The 23264-nt window shown below is 50.9% G+C and overlaps 1 protein-coding gene across 1 annotated transcript in view; it reads left to right on the top strand.

Moving 5' to 3' along the window:
• The first annotated feature begins 3372 nt into the window (after nt 1–3372).
• The window catches only part of GNAI2 (G protein subunit alpha i2), a 39644-nt gene continuing 19752 nt past the window's right edge, over nt 3373–23264 (top strand). Inside the window, exon 1 of the mRNA XM_075831968.1 lies at nt 3373–3690. Within this exon, the coding sequence (XP_075688083.1) occupies nt 3573–3690 (118 nt within the window). The 5' untranslated portion in view covers nt 3373–3572. The remainder of the gene's footprint in view (nt 3691–23264) is intronic.

Here is a 23264-nt window from a genome sequence, read left to right as displayed (position 1 = left end):
GGTGAGTGATGGAGAACTTCGGGGGACTTTCGGTCCCCCGCTCTCCCTATCAATGCCAGCGATCACACATGTATCCCCTATCCTGTGGATAGGGGATACATGTCTTTTGTCTTTTCACACTGTAGGTCGCATTTTTTTGAGTGATTGGGGGTGTATGGCGTTCCCTACAGGGGGGGGGCTGTATAGCGTTCCCTACAGGGGGGGGCTGTAAGGCGTTCCCTACAGGGGGGGCTGTATAGCGTTCCCTACAGGGGGGGCTGTATAGCGTTCCCTACAGGGGGGTCTGTATGGCGTTCCCTAAAGGGGGGTCTGTATGGCGTTCCCTACAGGGGGGGGCTGTATGACTTTCCCTACAGACCCCCCCTGTAGGGAACGCCATACAGAACCCCTGTAGATAACGCCATACAGACCCCACTGTAGATAACGCCATAAAGTCCCCCCTGTAGATAACACCATACAGCCCCCTGTAGATAACGCCATACAGCCCCCCTGTAGATAACGCCATACAGCCCCCTCTGTAGATAGCGCCATACAGTCCCCCCTGTAGATAGCGCCATACAGTCCCCCCTGTAGATAGCGCCATACAGTCCCCCCTGTAGATAGCGCCATACAGTCCCCCCTGTAGATAGCGCCATACAGACCCCCCTGTAGATAGCGCCATACAGACCCCTCTGTAGATAGCGCCATACAGTCCCCCCTGTAGATAACGCCATACAGCCCCCTCTGTTGATAGCGCCATACAGTCCCCCCTGTAGATAGCGCCATACAGTCCCCCCTGTAGATAACGCCATACAGTCCCCTCTGTTGATAGCGCCATACAGACCCCTCTGTAGATAGCGCCATACAGTCCCCCCTGTAGATAACGCCATACAGCCCCCTCTGTTGATAGCGCCATACAGTCCCCCCTGTAGATAGCGCCATACAGTCCCCCCTGTAGATAACGCCATACAGTCCCCTCTGTTGATAGCGCCATACAGTCCCCCCTGTAGATAGCGCCATACAGTCCCCCCTGTAGATAACGCCATACAGACCCCCCTGTAGATAGCGCCATACAGTCCCCCCTGTAGATAACGCCATACAGCCCCCTCTGTAGATATCTTGAGATTCAGTCCTGCTTGATAGGTAACAGTGCAGTAAGCTAAGCATGATAAGATCATCTAAATTATTGCATCTCAGTTGCATGAGTGCTTTGTGTTATATTCAATGATTCAATTTAACCTAAGTCTCTAAATGTGGGCAAAGAAAATAAAAAAACTATACTCACCTCCTCCCTCGCCTCCGTTCACCCGCCGCAGCCCCCATCCTCCTGTCTCGGTCTGTGTTACAAGTGTACAAGGCTGCACTGGTGACGCGCTGCCGATGGCACGTGACCGCTGCTGCCAATAACTCCTCATTGGTGTGCTGCTGAGGACAGTAGTTCCACAGCAAATCGCTGTTGAGGGCATTGATTGGCTGCAGCGGTCATGTGCCATCGACCGCGCGTCACCACAGCAGCTTTGTAAACACAGAAAGGGATAGGGGCTGCGGAGGGGGAACGGAGGCGCCGGAGGAGGTGAGTATAGGTTTTTCATTTTCTTTGCCCACATTTAGGGACTTAGTTTAGATAAGAATTTAACCCGGAAAAAAATGTGTTACTTGTGTTCTAAACTGGTAATAAAATGTACAATATAAATCTTCCTTCATAATTTTTATTAGTAAGGTTTATTTTTATATGCATATATATGTTTAGGTAACTTTGTCGGTATTGGGGGGGGGGGGGCGGGGGGGCCCTGGCACATTATCTGCACAGGGGCCTTTTGCAGTCTGTGTCCGCCACTGGTCCGACCAGACACAAAATCTCATCAGTGTGCGCATGAAGCCGCTGCCACCGCTGCAACGGAAGAAGAAAATATGAAGAACCGTGTTGTGGTACCGCTATGGTGAAAACCTGACCTAGCCCTGCTCACACAGCTGAGAGTTTGTTACAGTATATCAGTGCAGCAGCAGCACAGATCTCTCCTGTCCTGGACTTGGGCGGATGCCGTCCTGTAAAATGGCGCTGCACTTATTTCAGTCTGAGATTCAACCTGTAAAATGTAAACTAATAAAAATGTCACTTCAAAGGCGAAGGCGTCGGCGTCCGGGCGACTAGACGATCAGTCATTGATGTGAGGGATTAATGGCGGAGGCGGCTGACAGCGAGGATCGCACGGCGGCTGCACTGGATACATTCACGTTCCTATAGGATACTAAGAAGTGCGCACTTACGAGACACGTTCACATCATGAATACTGGAACCGGCACCGTCAACCGACACGAACCGCGGCATCGCCTTATTATAGAAATGAGCAGAAAAAAACTTCCTGTGAGGCCCCGATGACATCACGTGATTTGATTACGTTTAGCGCGTCTGTATTCTCCATTGTCAGGCGGAGGGCGGTATACAATATATACGTTATAAAAGATATGGAAGAATGTAGCAGACCGCGCTGTTCCATCCGCAGAGTCCAGAAAATAACGTATATATTTTTTTTAGCATGGGAGCCTATTGGTGGGGGATGTCCCTGTACGGCAACTGTCACCGACATCCGTAAAACGGATACGCCATGAGCTTTTCACGAGCTCATCCTGACGCATACATTAAAAACGTGATGTGAACGGGGACAACCAATATGGCCGCCGCCACAGAACAGAAACATGGCGATATCTCTGTGAGTGAAGTGGGCGGCCGAGATACAAAGAGTCTCCCCCGATACGATCCGGATATGAATAGACATTACTGCCAGCGGATGATGAGAGTTGTCGTCTCTTTGCCTTCTTTTCTAGTGTCAAGGGATGATCGCACCAGGAGGCGGGGCCACAAGTCGTGTTGGGGGATGGGGTCATACACCGGGGTCCCCGCTTGTCGCCTTAGTGTGCTCAGGCGTCCATGTCTTACATTCATTGATATTGGCGCGGCGTGATACGTTTCAGCTTCACCGGATTTCGCCTGTGGTTTGAGGAGCGCTCGTCCTGATGTGACTCTTCGTGTAGCGTTTGTCGCAGTACGAGTCTACACCGTCACATTGGTTTCTATGGACACAGGGCGTTGTCTTTCGGTGGATTCTGTCGCTTGCCGTATTTTTACCGGGTTTCAGATTCTTTATTGGCAATTTTTTACATCAAATGTTTTGTATTTTTTCCTCTTATTTTATTTTTTTAAATGAACATTTTCAGGAAATTTCTCAGTAGAAAACCGTAACCAAGTCGCGCGGTCTCTGGCGTTTTCGTTGCGTTTCTCCCACGTGCCGGTCACCTCCCTCCCTCCCTCCCTCCCTCAGATAACGGCTCTCCTGTGGGGCGGGGCCAGCAGGCGGGGTGTGGTCTGGAGGCGGGGTCAGAGGCGGGGCTTCGGTGGGCCGCTCTCTCAGGCTGGGCGTCCTCTCACTTGTGTCTGGCTTTGGTGTCGGGGCGGTCGCGCTGTTCTCACTCTGTATCGCAGGGATATCGCGGCTATCGCGGGGGTGGAGGTGCACGGGAGTCGCGGCGGGGCCCGGGGCTCTCGGTCTAACGCTATATCGGGACGTTTGGCGTTGTCACGACATATCGCCGCCATGGGCTGCACCGTGAGCGCCGAGGACAAAGCGGCGGCCGAGAGATCCAAGATCATCGACAAAAACCTGAGGGAGGACGGAGAGAAGGCGGCGCGGGAGGTGAAGCTGCTGCTGCTGGGTAACTGCTCACCGACCGCAACACCCCTATATCTATATACACCCCCATATACACCCCCATATACATATATACCCCACCTATATACACCCCCATATATCTATATACCCCGCCTATATACACCCCCATATACATATATACCCCACCTATATACACCCCCATATATCTATATACCCCGCCTATATACACCCCCATATACATATATACCCCACCTATATACACCCCCATATATCTATATACCCCGCCTATATACACCCCCATATACATATATACCCCGCCTATATACACCCCCATATACATATATACACCCCCATATACATATATACCCCGCCTATATACACCCCATATACATATACCCTGCCTATATACACCCCCTATACATATACACCCCCTATACATATATACCCGTCTATATACACCCCCATATATCTATATACACCCCCATATACATATATACACCCCCATATATCTATATACACCCCCATATACATATATACCCCACCTATATACACCCCCATATATCTATATACCCCGCCTATATACACCCCCATATACATATATACCCCGCCTATATACACCCCCATATACATATATACACCCCCATATACATATATACCCCGCCTATATACACCCCCATATACATATATACACCCCCATATACATATATACCCTGCCTATATACACCCCCTATACATATATACCCTGCCTATATACACCCCCTATACATATATATACCCTGCCTATATACACCCCCTATACATATATATACCCTGCCTATATACACCCCCTATACATATATACCCGTCTATATACACCCCCATATACATATATACACCCCATATACATATATACCCCGCCTATATACACCCCTATATACATATATACCCCGCCTATATACACCCCTATATACATATATACCCCGCCTATATACACCCCCATATATCTATATACACCCCCATATACATATATACCCCACCTATATACACCCCTATATACATATATACCCCGCCTATATACACCCCCATATATCTATATACACCCCCATATACATATATACCCCACCTATATACACCCCCATATGCATATATACCCTGCCTATATACACCCCCATATATCTATATACCCTGCCTATATACCCCCATATACATATACACCCCATATACATATATATCCTGCCTATATACATCCCATATACATATATATCCTGCCTATATACACCCCATATACATATATACCCCACCTATATACACCCCCATATATATACCCCACCTATATACAACCCCCATATACATATATACCCCGCCTATATACACCCCATATACATATATACCCCGCCTATATACACCCCATATATATACCCCACCTATATACACTCCCATATATATACCCCACCTATATACAACCCCATATACATACCCCACCTATATACAACCCCATATACATATATATACCCCGCCTATATACACCCCATATACATATATACCCCGCCTATATACACCCCATATACATATATACCCCGCCTATATACACGCCCATATACATATATACCCCACCTATGTACACCCCTATATACATATATACCCCGCCTATATACACCCCCATATATCTATATACACCCCCATATACATATATACCCCACCTATATACACTCCCATATATATACCCCGCCTATATACACCCCCATATATATACCCCACCTATATACAACCCCATATACATATATACCCTGCCTATATACAACTCATATACATATATACCCCGCCTATATACACCTCATATACATATATACCCCGCCTATATACACCCCCATATACATATATACCTCGCCTATATACTCCCTCATATACATATACCCTGCCTATATACACCCCATATATATACCCCACCTATATACACCACCTATATGCACATATATATACACCACCTATATACATGTGTACACCCCCACCACCACGTACATGTATACATATACACACCCCCACCACTACACACATACACACCCCCCACCACTACACACATACACACCCCCCACCACTACACACATACACACCCCCCACCACTACACACATACACACCCCCCACCACTACACACACACACATACACACCCCCCACCACTACACACACACATACACACCCCCCACCACTACACACACACATACACACCCCCCACCACTACACACACACACATACACACCCCCCACCACTACACACACACATACACACTCCCCACCACTACACATACACACCCCCCACCACCACACATATATATACATACAGACCCCCCACCGCCACACACATATACACACCCCCCACCACCACACATATACACACCCCCCACCACCACACATATACACACCCCCCACCACCACACATATACACACCCCCCACCACCACACATATACACACCCCCCACCACCACACATATACACACCCCCCACCACCACACATATACACACCCCCCACCACCACACATATACACACCCCCCACCACCACACATATACACACCCCCCACCACCACACACATACACACCCCCCACCACCACACACATACACACCCCCCACCACCACCACACATACACACCCCCCCCCCCCCCACCACCACACATATACACACCCCCCCCCCACCGCCACACATATACACACCCCCCCACCACCGCCACACACATACACACCCCCCACCACCACCACACATACACACCCCCCCCCCCCCACCACCACACATATACACACCCCCCCCCACCGCCACACATATACACACCCCCCCACCACCGCCACACATATACACACCCCCCACCACCACACATATACACACCCCCCACCACCACACATATACACACCCCCCACCACCACCACACATATACACACCCCCCACCACCACCACACATATACACACCCCCCACCACCACACACATACACACCCCCCACCACCACCACACATATACACACCCCCCCCCCCCACCACCACACATATACACACCCCCCCCCCACCACCACACATATACACACCCCCCACCACCACCACACATATACACACCCCCCACCACCACCACACATATACACACCCCCACCACCACCACACATATACACACCCCCCACCACCACCACACATATACACACCCCCCACCACCACCACACATATACACACCCCCCACCACCACCACACATATACACACCCCCCACCACCACCACACATATACACACCCCCCACCACCACCACACATATACACACCCCCCCCCACCACCACACATATACACACCCCCCCCCACCACCACACATATATATACATACAGACCCCCCACCGCCACACACACATACACACCCCTATTGCCACACACATATATACATATACACACCCCCCACCATCACACATATATACATATACACCCCCCACCGCCACGCACACATATACACCCCCCACCACCACACACATATATACATACACACCCCCCACCACCACACACATATATACATACACACCCCCCACCGCCACGCACATATATACACCCCCCCCCCCCACCATCACACACATATATACACATCACAAAGCTCCTCATATCAGAGATTTTGCATGTCTCTGTACAGCTCTTTATATTTATCCTGTATCTTCTACTCCACAGTATACAAGTATACATCCCCTATAGTGTCCAGTGCTCTAACCTATCTCTGTATGCAGCATACACGTCGCTGTACCGCCTCGCTATATACCCCTCTACACGTCGCTGTACCGCCTCGCCATATACCCCTCTACACGTCGCTGTACCGCCTCGCTATATACCCCTCTACACGTCGCTGTACCGCCTCGCTATATACCCCTCTACACGTCGCTGTACCGCCTCGCTATATACCCCTCTACACGTCACTGTACCGCCTCGCCATATACCCCTCTACACGTCGCTGTACCGCCTCGCCATATACCCCTCTACACGTCGCTGTACCGCCTCGCCATATACCCCTCTACACGTCACTACTGCCCGCCTATATACCCCTCTACACATCGCTGTACAGCCTCGCTATATACCCATCTACACGTCGCTGTACCGCCTCGCTATATACCCCTCTACACGTCGCTGTACCGCCTCGCCATATACCCCTCTACACGTCACTGTACCGGCTCGCCATATACCCCTCTACACGTCGCTGTACCGCCTCGCTATATACCCCTCTACACGTCACTGTACCGGCTCGCCATATACCCCTCTACACGTCACTGTACCGCCTCGCCATATACCCCTCTACACATCACTACTGCCCGCCTATAGACCCCTCTACACGTCACTGTACCGCCTCGCTATATACCCCTCTACACGTCACTGTACCGCCTCGCTATATACCCCTCTACACGTCACTGTACCGCCTCGCCATATACCCCTCTACACGTCGCTGTACCGCCTCGCCATATACCCCTCTACACGTCGCTGTACCGCCTCGCCATATACCCCTCTACACGTCACTGTACCGCCTCGCCATATACCCCTCTACACGTCGCTGTACCGCCTCGCCATATACCCCTCTACACGTCCCTACTGCCCGCCTATATACCCCTCTACACATCGCTGTACCGCCTCGCTATATACCCCTCTACACGTCACTGTACCGCCTCGCTATATACCCCTCTACACGTCACTGTACCGCCTCGCTATATACCCCTCTACACGTCACTACTGCCCGCCTATATACCCCTCTACACATCGCTGTACCGCCTCGCTATATACCCCTCTACACGTCACTACTGCCCGCCTATATACCCCTCTACACATCGCTGTACAGCCTCGCTATATACCCCTCTACACGTCACTACTGCCCGCCTATATACCCCTCTACACGTCGCTGTACCGCCTCGCCATATACCCCTCTACACGTCGCTGTACCGCCTCGCCATATACCCCTCTACACGTCGCTGTACCGCCTCGCCATATACCCCTCTACACGTCACTGTACCGCCTCGCCATATACCCCTCTACACGTCACTACTGCCCGCCTATATACCCCTCTACACATCGCTGTACCGCCTCGCTATATACCCCTCTACACGTCGCTGTACCGCCTCGCCATATACCCCTCTACACGTCGCTGTACCGCCTCGCCATATACCCCTCTACACGTCGCTGTACCGCCTCGCCATATACCCCTCTACACGTCACTACTGCCCGCCTATATACCCCTCTACACGTCGCTGTACCGCCTCGCTATATACCCCTCTACACGTCACTGTACCGGCTCGCCATATACCCCTCTACACGTCACTGTACCGGCTCGCTATATACCCCTCTACACGTCGCTGTACCGCCTCGCCATATACCCCTCTACACGTCACTGTACCGCCTCGCCATATACCCCTCTACACGTCACTGTACCGCCTCGCTATATACCCCTCTACACGTCGCTGTACCGCCTCGCTATATACCCCTCTACACGTCACTACTGCCCGCCTATATACCCCTCTACACATCGCTGTACCGCCTCGCTATATACCCCTCTACACGTCACTACTGCCCGCCTATATACCCCTCTACACATCGCTGTACAGCCTCGCTATATACCCCTCTACACGTCACTACTGCCCGCCTATATACCCCTCTACACATCGCTGTACCGCCTCGCTATATACCCCTCTACACGTCGCTGTACCGCCTCGCTATATACCCCTCTACACGTCACTGTACCGCCTCGCCATATACCCCTCTACACGTCGCTGTACCGCCTCGCCATATACCCCTCTACACGTCGCTGTACCGCCTCGCCATATACCCCTCTACACGTCGCTGTACCGCCTCGCCATATACCCCTCTACACGTCACTACTGCCCGCCTATATACCCCTCTACACATCGCTGTACCGCCTCGCTATATACCCCTCTACACGTCGCTGTACCGCCTCGCTATATACCCCTCTACACGTCACTGTACCGCCTCGCCATATACCCCTCTACACGTCGCTGTACCGCCTCGCCATATACCCCTCTACACGTCACTGTACCGCCTCGCCATATACCCCTCTACACGTCACTACTGCCCGCCTATATACCCCTCTACACATCGCTGTACCGCCTCGCTATATACCCCTCTACACGTCGCTGTACCGCCTCGCTATATACCCCTCTACACGTCGCTGTACCGCCTCGCTATATACCCCTCTACACGTCGCTGTACCGCCTCGCTATATACCCCTCTACACATCGCTGTACCGCCTCGCTATATACCCCTCTACACATCGCTGTACCGCCTCGCTATATACCCCTCTACACGTCGCTGTACCGCCTCGCCATATACCCCTCTACACGTCGCTGTACCGCCTCGCTATATACCCCTCTACACGTCACTGTACCGCCTCGCCATATACCCCTCTACACGTCGCTGTACCGCCTCGCCATATACCCCTCTACACGTCGCTGTACCGCCTCGCCATATACCCCTCTACACGTCGCTGTACCGCCTCGCCATATACCCCTCTACACGTCACTACTGCCCGCCTATATACCCCTCTACACATCGCTGTACCGCCTCGCTATATACCCCTCTACACGTCACTGTACCGCCTCGCCATATACCCCTCTACACGTCGCTGTACCGCCTCGCCATATACCCCTCTACACGTCACTGTACCGCCTCGCCATATACCCCTCTACACGTCACTACTGCCCGCCTATATACCCCTCTACACATCGCTGTACCGCCTCGCTATATACCCCTCTACACGTCGCTGTACCGCCTCGCTATATACCCCTCTACACGTCGCTGTACCGCCTCGCTATATACCCCTCTACACGTCGCTGTACCGCCTCGCTATATACCCCTCTACACATCGCTGTACCGCCTCGCTATATACCCCTCTACACATCGCTGTACCGCCTCGCTATATACCCCTCTACACGTCGCTGTACCGCCTCGCCATATACCCCTCTGCACGTCGCTGTACCGCCTCGCTATATACCCCTCTACACGTCACTACTGCCCGCCTATAGACTCCTCTATATAACATGCAGGGCCCAGGTGTTTCCCATATACCGTGCTCCCTGTATATAACGTGTCGGTACATCGACATCACGTGTTTTCAGGAGATGTTTCTATGTGTTTGTCATGTGACCAGTTTATTGTCGTGGGTCTGTCTATCCGGGAGCCCATCCCCCTATAATGGGGGCCGCAGACGTCCTGGATGTTACTGTTGAGTATTTTTATGCTTCTCTGTCAGTCGTTTCATGGCTGTATCTGATTCTGGGAAAGGTGGGTGATGCTCAGTAGAGTCACCCAGCTTTCCTAGACTCCTGATTGTTTTTTCTGCTTTCCTGTATTTGCCTCTGTTTTCGCTTTGCTGTGACTGCGGTGTAACGGTCGTCATCGCTGCCGGTTCTTGGCGGCTCCTTCTGCTGTCGGTTGCCGTTTCCTGTCCCTTTATAAAGCTGCCGGTAGTGAGGAGATGGCAGGAAGACCTGGGCGGCCGCGGACCCACATCCTGCTCACCGGGCGGCCGCCGCTGTACATGTGACTCCTGTGTGATTTTACAGGTCGGCCATGATGTGACGCTGCGGGTGATTACAGGCGTCCTGGGACTTATAACGCCGCCGCCGCTCCCCGGCTTCTTCCTCATTTACTTCCCCTCCGCAGCGACATCCTAAACGTCACGTTCTTCTCACTTCTGCTTTTTCTCTGTCCCTGTATATGGGGGAGGGGGGTCCGATTATTGACCTTTGACCTTGGCCATGTGTTCTGGAGCCATGAGAAATGGAGTTAGCGCCGGTTTGTAGCCGCCCCCTCGGAGGTCTCGCCCGCACGTTCCGCTGCATTTATTCCCAGTCAACGACGTCCCGTAAATGAAGATTTATAAACATTGACCAGATTGGAAAACCTGAGAAGCTTCTGACGCCAATAAACGCCGGTCGGATGTAGCGAGCCGTTCTGACAACTTCAGCGGACGGTCAGGTGGCGGCGGCGGCGGCGTGCTTCAGATCCTGCGCGGGGATTGTGATCACGGGGTAATTCCCTGCTTTTCTGTTCTGAATCCGTGTTACTTATTTCCGCAGCTGTTTTTAATTTTAATTTTTTTTTCTATTTTCAACATTTCCGTGCGGACTAAAATCTGCACGGAAATGTTGCGTAGCGCGTGGACCGGGTGGCGGAAGCACCAATCACGTGCGTGGGATGTGGATTATCATCGGTTTTGACGTGGATTTCTGCACAGAATCCACATCAATATCTGTGTCAAATTTGACACGTGTGAACGGAGCCCAGAAGCGGCGCTACCCTCGGAGTGTGGCGCTACCCTGGTGTGGGGGAGGGGCAGGTTCTGGAGAGACGTTTGCTTTGAGGGTTAATAATTTGGGGCCTTCGCTGCCTTAAAAGGGAAGAAAATGTCCCTTCCTGTTTGTGCGGCGTCCCAGGATAATATTTACATTACCAATAACGCCTGTTTATCCGCAGCGCCGCCGCCGCCAGCCTCTCCTGCCGCACTCCACAATGTGACGCGGCCGGATTAACCCTTTCTCTTCTGGGGGGGGGCTCTTCCTTCATTATTGTGAAGTCTTTAGGAGATGAACGTATTGATCGCAGGATAATTCCGACCGTCGTCTCGAGCGCAGCGTCTGGGGCCGGTTTATTGATGTATCGGTTAGATTTGTGATGTTTCAGCAGCTGCAGCAGAATTTATTGTCCTTTTCCAGCCATAGACATTACTATTATCCGTCTCCTCTGTGTGACGTCCAAGCAGAAATCTCCAGACTGAGGCCTCCTGCACACGGCAGTGCCCGGAAACACGGTCCGCGATTACGGCCGTGGATTGCCACCCGCATTTTACACGGTCTGTAAAAAGCAAAAAATAGGACATGTCCCATCTTTTGCTGAGCCTTTCCACGGCACGGACACCTTCCCGGAAATATACAGGAAGGTGTCCGGGGGCCATAGACATGAATGGGTCCGTAATTACAGACGAAAGCTGAGAGTGCGCACGGGGCCTGGTACATCCCACCTGCACTGATACATTGTAACAAGCGATCAGGACAGGGGAGAGGTTTGGGCTTCTCATGTGTTTAGCGCATAAACTGGATACATTGTAAGGGTATGTGCACACACACTAATTACGTCCGTAATTGACGGACGTATTTCGGCCGCAAGTCCCGGACCGAACTCAGTGCAGGGAGCCGGGCTCCTAGCATCATACTTATGTACGACGCTAGGAGTCCCGGCCTCTGCGTGGAACTGCTGTCCTGTGCAGAAAACATGATTACAGTACGGGACAGTTGTCCGGCAGCGAGGCAGGGACTCCTAGCGTCGTACATAACTATGATGCTAGGAGCCCGGCTCCCTGCACTGAGTTCGGTCCGGGACTTGCGGCCGAAATACGTCCGTCAATTACGGACGTAATTAGTGTGTGTGCACATACCCTGACAGTTCTGTTACCAGGACGGTTTCCGGATGTGTTCCATTCACTGACAACAAGCAGATATCTTGGTAATTGGGAGGATTTAAACACCGTTGAATAGAGCTGAAGCCCTATGACCGCCCCCTAATCTCAGCACTTTCTCCGTCAGTCACATTCTCACAAATGGTTTGTGGACGCTCTATTTTTATTCGCTGTTTCTTCCCACGCCCCCCCCCCCCTGCGGCCACGGTCCTGGTTAACCCCTTCTTTTCTTGAATAGGAGGTTATGATGAGGGCTGGGGGTCCGCATCATGATCTCGCTGTGCGATGTATGTAAAACGTTCTCGGCTGCCGTTACGTTTTCCTGGGAATGGGGGGAGGGGCGGTAAATATTAATTGAATTCACCGTGACATAATATCCGCATGTGCGGCGTTCATCTGATCGGGGGTCGGTCTCCAAACGTGAGATCAGATTCTATCTAAGGCCCTGTTCACACAGAGTTTTTTTGCCGTGGAAACCGCGGCAAAAACCGCCTGAAATAGACTCCCATTGATTTCAGTGGGAGGTGGAGGTGGTGTTGACGTCCCAGCCTCGGGTGAGGGGCTGCAGGGATTGCTGGGCTGAAGTGCTGTTTACTGATCTCTTAGCAGCAGGACCGGCTCCTTCGCTCTGCGCTTGGCAACGAGGAGAAGATTCTGCCTGAGGGCAAAGTCCTGCGCGGTCCCGGCGGTCGAGGGCTCGTGTCGGCCGCAGCGTCTGCCTTACTATTGTGTGTGTCCCGCTGATCGCCGGGGATAATGATGGATGATGCATCTGCCGGTCATTGTACGGGTCGGGGGCTTCTTCGCGGACCCCCCCCCCTCCTCGGCGCTCTTGTTGCTCGTTCGCTGCCCCGTTCACATTAAAGTCTCCACATAATCGTCTCGTCTCCGCTCGTCCCTCGTTGTCTGTGGGAAAATCCTGGATGTTCAGCACCTCAACTAAAAATCGGAGGAATATCGCAACCGCGTGTCGCCACCGTGTGCTGGGGGGGGGGCTGCAGCTGGGGGATAGTCACATTCAATGTCTTACCCCATAAGGAGTAATAGGAACGGTCTGTGACTTCCTAATAGACTTTGTATTTCAATTCTTCACCGTTTTCAGGATCTCTGCTTATTGTCACTGAATGGGGGACTTTCTTCCTTACATCCAGAGGCTGAAAACCCTTCCTGACCAAATATTTCTCACAGCTGAGGGTTTGTTACGTTGTATTAGACTGGAGTCCAGACTGCTTAGCTCAGTGGGTTGTCTAGACTGGGTACCCTGTAACAAACCCTCAGCTGTGAAGTTTCAGGTCAGGAAGGGTTTTCTGCCTCTTAATGAAATTGGGTATGTTCTTGATCACTGACAGCAAGCAGATATCTTGAAAATGGTGAATAATTAAAACAGTCTATCAAAGTTTCAACACTTTTCTTTATACAGGTTTGAAGCTTCATGTACAGATCTTCCCCCTTCTGTCCCCGGAGCGGTGGAGATACGGTTAATTTCCCGTGTTACGTGGCGTGTCCTGCAGTGAGAGGGTTAATGAGCGCAGTCTATATTGGCGGCAGCGTGTGGTTGAGAGGTCAGCAGCCGGCTATGTAATTATACAGGAATAAATCCAGCAGATGTGCACCATGGAGGATCCATCTTCACAGCCGACACCAGGCACCGACCAACCAGCCCGCATGGTGCCCGCCGCGGGGCAGGAAGGCTGACCGCTCGCTTCCATTGGTCATGCCGGGCTCCTCGGTCAGTTTATTGGCCTCTCCTTCCATTAAAGCTGCGTTTACGTCACCAGTCACGCATCTCGCGCTCTCCGCAGGACGACCGTGCCCAATATAGACTTTATTATGAGGAGACTAAACCCCCCCCCCCCCCTCCTCCGCACCCGCATTTTACACGGTCTGTAAAAAGCAAAGAATAGGACATGTCCCATCTTTTGCGGAGCCTTTCCACGGCACGAACACCTTCCCGTAAATATACAGGAAGGTGTCCGTAAACACAGCAGTCGCACAAATCTCTCTTGGATTGATACATTGTAACAAAGCTTCAGCCATGAGAGGAGAACTAGGTCAAGAGGGGTAAAAAAAAAAGTCTATTAGAAAGTTCATTCTACACATACAGGAGACTGGAGGGGCCTCCTTCACACACTGGTGGGGGGCTGAGGCTGCCATGCTGGAGGGGGACCCCATTGTGGTGATTGCTGTATCACTGACTGCAGTAAAGCTGGGGTTCTGTCCCCAGAGATGAGCGGCCGCCATGATTATTCCAGTTTTTCTCTCCCAGGCTGCCATAGATTTAATTCAATGCAAATGGGAGGAGCTACAGAGCAGGGGCTGTGCGTTTCCTTGGAGTGGGGTGACTCTGTGACTACTTGTTGACTTCATGGCTGACACAGGAAGAAAATGGCACACAGTGATGGGGGCAGGGAGGCTTGAATTCGGCGTGTTAAAATCTTCTGCTGTAGGTGTTTTTCTCTTGTGTTGGGGTCATGTAGGATTTAATGCACCGTGAATTACGAGGCCGTGACAACGGGAGGTGAAATCTGGGGCAGGAGGGGATCACGCTGCTCATGTCGGGCCCCTGACACCCTTCTATGTATCATGTGAGTGTGAGGCTGCTGACTGGGGATGAGGCCGCTCCGGCAGCCATGTTGCTGATGACGGAGTAGATGTGGGGATCGCTACGTGATGTCGTTGTGGCTGTTGCACGGTGTGTGGTGGAGGATGTGTCCATGTAGCGTACGGTGGTGGCGTATTACTGGCACTGGTAACGGATTACTACACGCAGATACACCAGTGAGGGGTGAAGGGACGTGCCACTTCTGAGTTTCGATTTTGCCGAATGGCTGCTGGGATATTTCCCTGCTCCCGGATTAGCGCCCTGTGAAGCCGTTTCGCGGTGTAGTTCGTTCTTTAGACGTCCCTTTCCCGTACGTTCTATTAGGACACATGAAAGTGCGGGGCACAAGTTACCCTGCCCTGGACAAGTGCGCAAAGATGGCGCCTAATGACCGGCGGCTGCGATCACAGGGCACGGAAATAAGATGAAGTGTAAATCCGAGGGACGGATCATTTCTCTGAAGATCGTTGTAATAAGTGACGTCCGTAGATCAATGGCTGCAATGTTGGTAAACTAAGATACGGGGTGGGCACGAGAATATGTGTAAGAAGGAGCCGGGAGCGCGGACGCAACGCGTAACCATGACAAAAAGAGGGAAGAGAAACGTTACAAGAGAAAAGAACTGAACGTGAGAAAGTGCAAAGAATGAGAAGTCAAAAGGGAAAAAATAACGCACGTGTCCCCGGCCTGAACAAATGCCGAAGGGACCCCCCCCCCCCCATATTGCCCTATTAGAATTTAACAGGTGTAATGTCACATAAAGGGGTCTTCCACCTTCTGACTGATGACCGTACACGATCTGGGGGGTCCGACACCCAGCAGGTGGCTCTGATCACGGAATAGTGGCCGAGCTGCAGTACTTCAAGTGAATAGGGGCCGACCTGTGGCCCGGCCGCTGCGCCGTGTACGGAGATGACCTGCGGCCCGGCCGCTGCGCCGTGTACGGAGATGACCTGCAGCCCGGCCGCTGCACCGTGTACGGAGAAGACCTGCGGCCCGGCCGCTGCGCCGTGTACGGAGATGACCTGCAGCCCGGCCGCTGCGCCGTGTACGGAGATGACCTGCGGCCCGGCCGCTGCGCCGTGTACGGAGATGACCTGCGGCCCGGCCGCTTCCGACTCCGTACGTAGCATTATGTGCCATAACATCCAGTGCCCGCAGGCCACCGGAGCGGCTGATCGGTGCGGGGTCTGAGTGCCGGACCCGCACCGATGATATACTGATGACTCATCCAGGGAAAGGTCATCCGTTGTCAGAATTTGGAAAACCCCTTTAAAAGAAAGGACACCCGGAAAATCTGCATTTGAGTGACTATTTATTTGCATTTTCTATTTGACTTTCTATTTTCAGTCATTCAGATGCAGATTTTCCGGGTGTCCTTTCTTTTAAGTGACTTTTCACTTGTTTAGATTCTAATCGGGCAGTGGGGGGGGGGGGGTCCCTCTGCATTTATTCTGGCCGGGGTCGCGCTCGCTCGCTCTCGCTCGTCGTCTTTGATTTCTCATTGTTTGTAGGTGTTTTTTCCCTCTTGACTTCTGCTCGTCGTTTGTACTTTCATGTCTATTGTAATGAAGTTCCTCATGCAGACTGTAGTCATGTGCACGGCCGTGATTTCCGGGTCGGCCGGCCACGCAGTGACAACCGCAAGCCGCCTGCAAATCGCGGGTCGTGCACATGGCCACGACCATTATTTTCAATGAGCCCGGACCGCAGAACACGGCCGTAATAAGACCGGTCCGTTCTTTCTGCGGTCCGGACTCCGGGGCCGTGGAAACCACGATCGTGTGCAGGGCCCATAGGAATGAATGGGGCCGCAATTCTCCTGTGGATTTTTGGGGGGAATTGCGGCTGCACAATCACGTTCGTTTGCATGAGTAACTTCAGTGGGTTTGGATGTGCGGCTCTTGTGGCCTTTTCTCTTTCCTCCTCCTTTTTGTGACGTGCGTCGCTACTGATGATGATGATGAGGCGGCGGCGCAGATTCAGTAAAAAATGGCGGAGAAAATAGCCCAGCATGCAGCACAGTTTTATTTGGGGTGAAAAAAATTATGGACACAATGGCGAAACCGGGCAGAACCCTTCACAGTCAATGGGGTCCGTCGGTCGCCGCTGCAGGCTGTTATTTTAGTTTCTCTCTTCCTACAACGGAAAGAAAACCAGAAAACAGAAGGCAGGTGTGAACTCTGCCCGAGACGTCCTGACAGCCGCCTGAAGTCTCTCGTGTACAACGTGGAGAGTCGTTACATTGTATCATGCGCAACTTCCTGGTGGTCTGCAGCACTTTGCACCCTGGTGATGGGGGTCTTATCTCTCTGGTGGTCTGCAGCACATTGCACCCTGGTGATGGGGGTCTTATCTCTGGTGGTCTGCAGCACATTGCACATGCGAGGTGCAGCTCGTCGCTCTGTGGGAGGCAGGGGGTGTCCTGTTAGAGGAAGTGGCTGCTGCGGTTTGGGATGTGACGTTCTGCTGCGCTCGGCATCTGACATTACACACGACGGCCGCCAGGTTGGGAAGGGTTAACAGGGACCTGGCATATATTTATATGGCGGTGTAATTATAGGGCGCCTGATGTCTCCGCTCCGCCGTGGATGATGGGGCTTCTACCCCTCTGAACATTTATATGGGGGAGGGGTAACAAGAAAATCCAAAACCCTTCTATAGAACTGAAAGAAGAAAGTAAACGCCATAACAGGTGCCCGACCACCACCCGGGACAACGCCCCAAACCACCTGCAGGCAGGGGGGGACGGGGACGACGACTGTGGGTTTTCTAACGAACACTGCTAAATCTCGTCACGTATCAGATTCGCAGGTGAACAGTCTATTGCTCCCTGGTATCAGCCATTTCAGGCTGGGAAGAGGATGACTGTAGTGTCCATCTTTGGGATGAGTGGCAACAATTGTCGACCTCTCCCCTCCCCCATGATTCCTACTTTATCACATATGTAGCAGAGCTGTGAACTTGTGTGACTGATATCAGCCGCTGCTCTTATAACGCTGCTTCTCCGCCGGTTGCTATAGTTACAGTCCCAGGTGATTGCGTTCTCTGCGGCGGTTCGTTTTCATATAACCTGCGTTTTGCTGTCATTTTCCCAACTATGTTTTAAGATCTTTTCTTTTGGCTGATAACGGAGTACACTAGAATATATTCACCTGCAAACTACGCCGAGGAGATGGACTGCAGGTGTACTGTCCCTTTAAGATGAGTCTGTAACGTCAGCGGCCAGAGATCCCCCGGGAGCCGGTCCCTGCTGTGTATTTGGGGACAGACTGCGCACAATCTGGGTTCTGCGTGTGACGGACGATACGCGGTCTGTGTGCTGCTCGTTGCCCGTGTATCGCGGTTTGCATCTGGCCCCCCTTCCTGTCCGGCGCAGATAATCAGGTTAGGAGGCTGCCAGGCCGAGGTGGCGGTGAGTGCGGCGCTCCCCTTCCTGCGCCAGCGTTACACTTCCCTTTTATGAGATTCACAGTAGAAAGGCAGGAAACGAAGCCGCAGGGGGGAGGGGGCGCTGGGCACCTACTGCAGGACAATGGGAACAGGGACAATCGACAAGGGGGCACCAGAGCGGGCGAGCGGACCCTCCGATACTGGAGAACTGCTCTGGATAAAGATCAGTCCTGGATTCACTATATCGATGGGTGATGAGCAACATGACAAAGTCCAGCACCCAGCTTTCCCGGACTTCTGAAGAGAATCCATCTAGTCACCCACTGAGACTTTTCCTGCTGACTACATAATCCCAGTTTGAGAAAGCTGGGTGCCGACCAGTGTGTGGGAGCTGATTAGGCGGCCATACTGTTTGTCACCCAACTTTCCCAGGAACCGGTATAATTCACACACGATGCCTGTAGCTGTTGGGACATGCTGGGAGTTGTAGTTTCACCACAGTTTGGGAGCCCCCGGTTGCAGACCAGTGGTTTATAGCAGTATGTGGAGATCTCGTCGGGTCTCTGATGGAACGCCCAGTAGCCGCCCGATTGTTGTGGACTGGGGCGTACGTGCACATGGCGGGCAGTGGAAGCAGCGGCTTCCTGACACATTGTAACTAATCAGCGCATGATGTGTCTCCAGGGAGGGGAGCCGGGTTCCTGCCCCGTAGATTGTGCCCTATGATACAGACCCTCATTACAGGCACTAAGACCCCCGGGCAGGCGGTATGTGAGGAACCTCTACTGTGGTGAGATGCTCTTCAGCAGCCCCTGCACCTGCTCCATCAATGATGGTTCTGTCCTCGGATGGAGGAAGGGCCACAAAGACTCAGCCCGGGAGGAGGAATCCCAGCCGCGGCGTCTCCCTACAGAGCGGCACTGATCTCATGAGAACGTGTCAGGATCTGGTATCGTGTGCCGGCGTGAAGCGGCCAACCCTATAGTCCTGCATGATGAGTATAGACTGTTAAATCGGAGAACCCCCAATGAATCTCAATAAGGCCTCATTCACACGAACGTGTCCGTTTTGCGCACGTTGCAGTTCCATGCGTCATCCGTTTTGGCTGCGTGTCTGCGTTATTCTTGCGCGTCTGGCATCCGTATGTCAAGTTGTTTTGACATCTGCAAAATGAAATGAAGGTGGTTTTTCTTTTTCTCCATTTTTTGAGCAACTGTTGCGCAAATCACGCACAGCACACGGATGTGTGTCCATGTGATGTCCGTGATTTTCACACCCATTGACTTCAAAGGGTGCGTGATGCGCAAAAACCGCTCAAGTATAGGACATACAGTAAGTTTCACTCAGCAGACACACGGACACACGCTGCGTGAAAATCACAGAATGTCTGAATGGCCCCATTGACTTACATAGGTCCGTGTGACGTGCGTGATTTTCACGTGTGTATCACGGACGTGAAATACGTTTGTGTAAATAAGGCCTAAACAGCAGAGTCACTATGTACATACATTACTTATCCTGTACTGATCCTGAGTTACATCCTTTATTATACTCCAGAGCTGCACTCACTATTCTGCTGGTGGAGTCACTGTGTACATACATTACATTACTTATCCTGTACTGATCCTGAGTTATATCCTGTATTATACTCCAGAGCTGCACTCACTATTCTGCTGGTGGAGTCACTGTGTACATACATTACATTACTTATCCTGTACTGATCCTTAGTTACATCCTGTATTATACTCCAGAGCTGCACTCACTATTCTGCTGGTGGAGTCACTGTGTACATACATTACATTACTTATCCTGTACTGATCCTGAGTTATATCCTGTATTATACTCCAGAGCTGCACTCACTATTCTGCTGGTGGAGTCACTGTGTACATACATTACTTATCCTGTACTGATCCTGAGTTATATCTTGTATTATACTCCAGAGCTGTACTCACTATTCTGCTGGTGGAGTCACTGTATACATACATTACATTACTTATCCTGTACTGATCCTGAGTTATATCTTGTATTATACTCCAGAGCTGCACTCACTATTCTGCTGGTGGAGTCACTGTGCACATACATTACATTACTTATCCTGTACTGATCCTGAGTTATATCCTGTGTTATACTCCAGAGCTGCACTCACTATTCTGCTGGTGGAGTCACTGTGTACATACATTACATTACTTATCCTGTACTGACCCTGAGTTACATCCTGTATTATACTCCAGAGCTGCACTCACTATTCTGCTGGTGGAGTCACTGTGTACATACATTACATTACTTATCCTGTACTGATCCTGAGTTACATCCTGTATTATACGCCAGAGCTGCACTCACTATTCTGCTGGTAGAGTCACTGTGTACATACATTACATTACTTATCCTGTACTGATCCTGAGTTATATCCTGTATTATACTCCAGAGCTGCACTCACTATTCTGCTGGTGGAGTCACTGTGTACATACATTACATTACTTATCCTGTACTGATCCTGAGTTATATCCTGTATTATACTCCAGAGCTGTACTCACTATTCTGCTGGTGGAGTCACTGTGTACATACATTACATTACTTATCCTGTACTGATCCGGAGTTATATCCTGTATTATACTCCAGAGCTGCACTCACTATTCTGCTGCTCCAAAGGTATAATCTCCCATAATTCCCTGCTTGTTCAGTGTCTGCACTGAGCTTGCTCTGGTGTTTTTGTATTCTGGGAGGTCTTGTCTTTACATCAGGCATTGTGAAGTCATCTGACCATTCTGATGTAGAAAAAACAAATTGCCCCCCTACATTATAGGAACTTGACTAAACTATAGGGGGGGGTGTCCACGAGCTTGCTGACTGCTTCCAATAACAAGCAGCAGATTGGTGACTGTAGCTCTGAGAATGTGATCCTTCTTGCAGTGGTGTTTTGTATTCACAGCTCTGTATTACATGTACACAATACTCAGAACATGGCACGTATATTGTTCTCCCTTTTGCCATTTGTGGAAATTGTTCAAAAAGACTTAAAGGGACAGTAACCCTTACAAACCTGAGCTTATAACGGTGCTGCAGTGTTATAAGAGGGCGGCTGATATCAGTCACATATGATGTAATGTCTCTGGAGGATATAATAGTACTGGAGTGTTATAAGAGGAGCGGCTGATATCAGTCACATATATGATGTAATGTCTCTGGAGGATATAATAGTGCTGGAGTGATATAAGAGGAGCGGCTGATATCAGTCACATATGATGTAATGTCTCTGGAGGATATAATAGTGCTGGAGTGATATAAGAGGAGCGGCTGATATCAGTCACACATATGATGTAATGTCTCTGGAGGATATAATAGTGCTGGAGTGATATAAGAGGAGCGGCTGATATCAGTCACACATATGATGTAATGTCTCTGGAGGATATAATAGTGCTGGAGTGATATAAGAGGAGCGGCTGATATCAGTCACATATGATGTAATGTCTCTGGAGGATATAATAGTGCTGGAGTGTTATAAGAGGAGTGGCTGATATCAGTCACATATGATGTAATGTCTCTGGAGGATATAATAGTACTGGAGTGTTATAAGAGGAGCGGCTGATATCAGTCACACATATGATGTAATGTCTGGAGGATATAATAGTGCTGGAGTGATATAAGAGGAGCGGCTGATATCAGTCACATATATGATGTAGTGTCTCTGGAGGATATAATAGTACTGGAGTGATATAAGAGAAGCGGCTGATATCAGTCACATATGATGTAATTTCTCTGGAGGATATAATAGTACTGGAGTGTTATAAGAGGAGAGGCTGATATCAGTCACACATATGATGTAATGTCTCTGGAGGATATAATAGTGCTGGAGTGATATAAGAGGAGCGGCTGATATCAGTCACACATATGATGTAATGTCTGGAGGATATAATAGTACTGGAGTGATATAAGAGGAGCGGCTGATGTCAGTCACACATATGATGTAATGTCTGGAGGATATAATAGTACTGGAGGATATAATAGTACTGGAGTGATATAAGAGGAGCGGCTGATATCAGTCACACATATGATGTAATGTCTCTGGAGGATATAATAGTACTGGAGTGATATAAGAGGAGCGGCTGATATCAGTCACACATATGATGTAATGTCTGGAGGATATAATAGTACTGGAGTGATATAAGAGGAGCGGCTGATATCAGTC

Source organism: Rhinoderma darwinii, chromosome 7 (assembly GCF_050947455.1).
Source record: "Rhinoderma darwinii isolate aRhiDar2 chromosome 7, aRhiDar2.hap1, whole genome shotgun sequence".
NCBI lineage: Eukaryota > Metazoa > Chordata > Amphibia > Anura > Rhinodermatidae > Rhinoderma > Rhinoderma darwinii.
The sequence above is the reverse complement of the archived record's forward strand: the minus strand, read 5'-3'. Positions and strand labels throughout refer to the sequence as shown.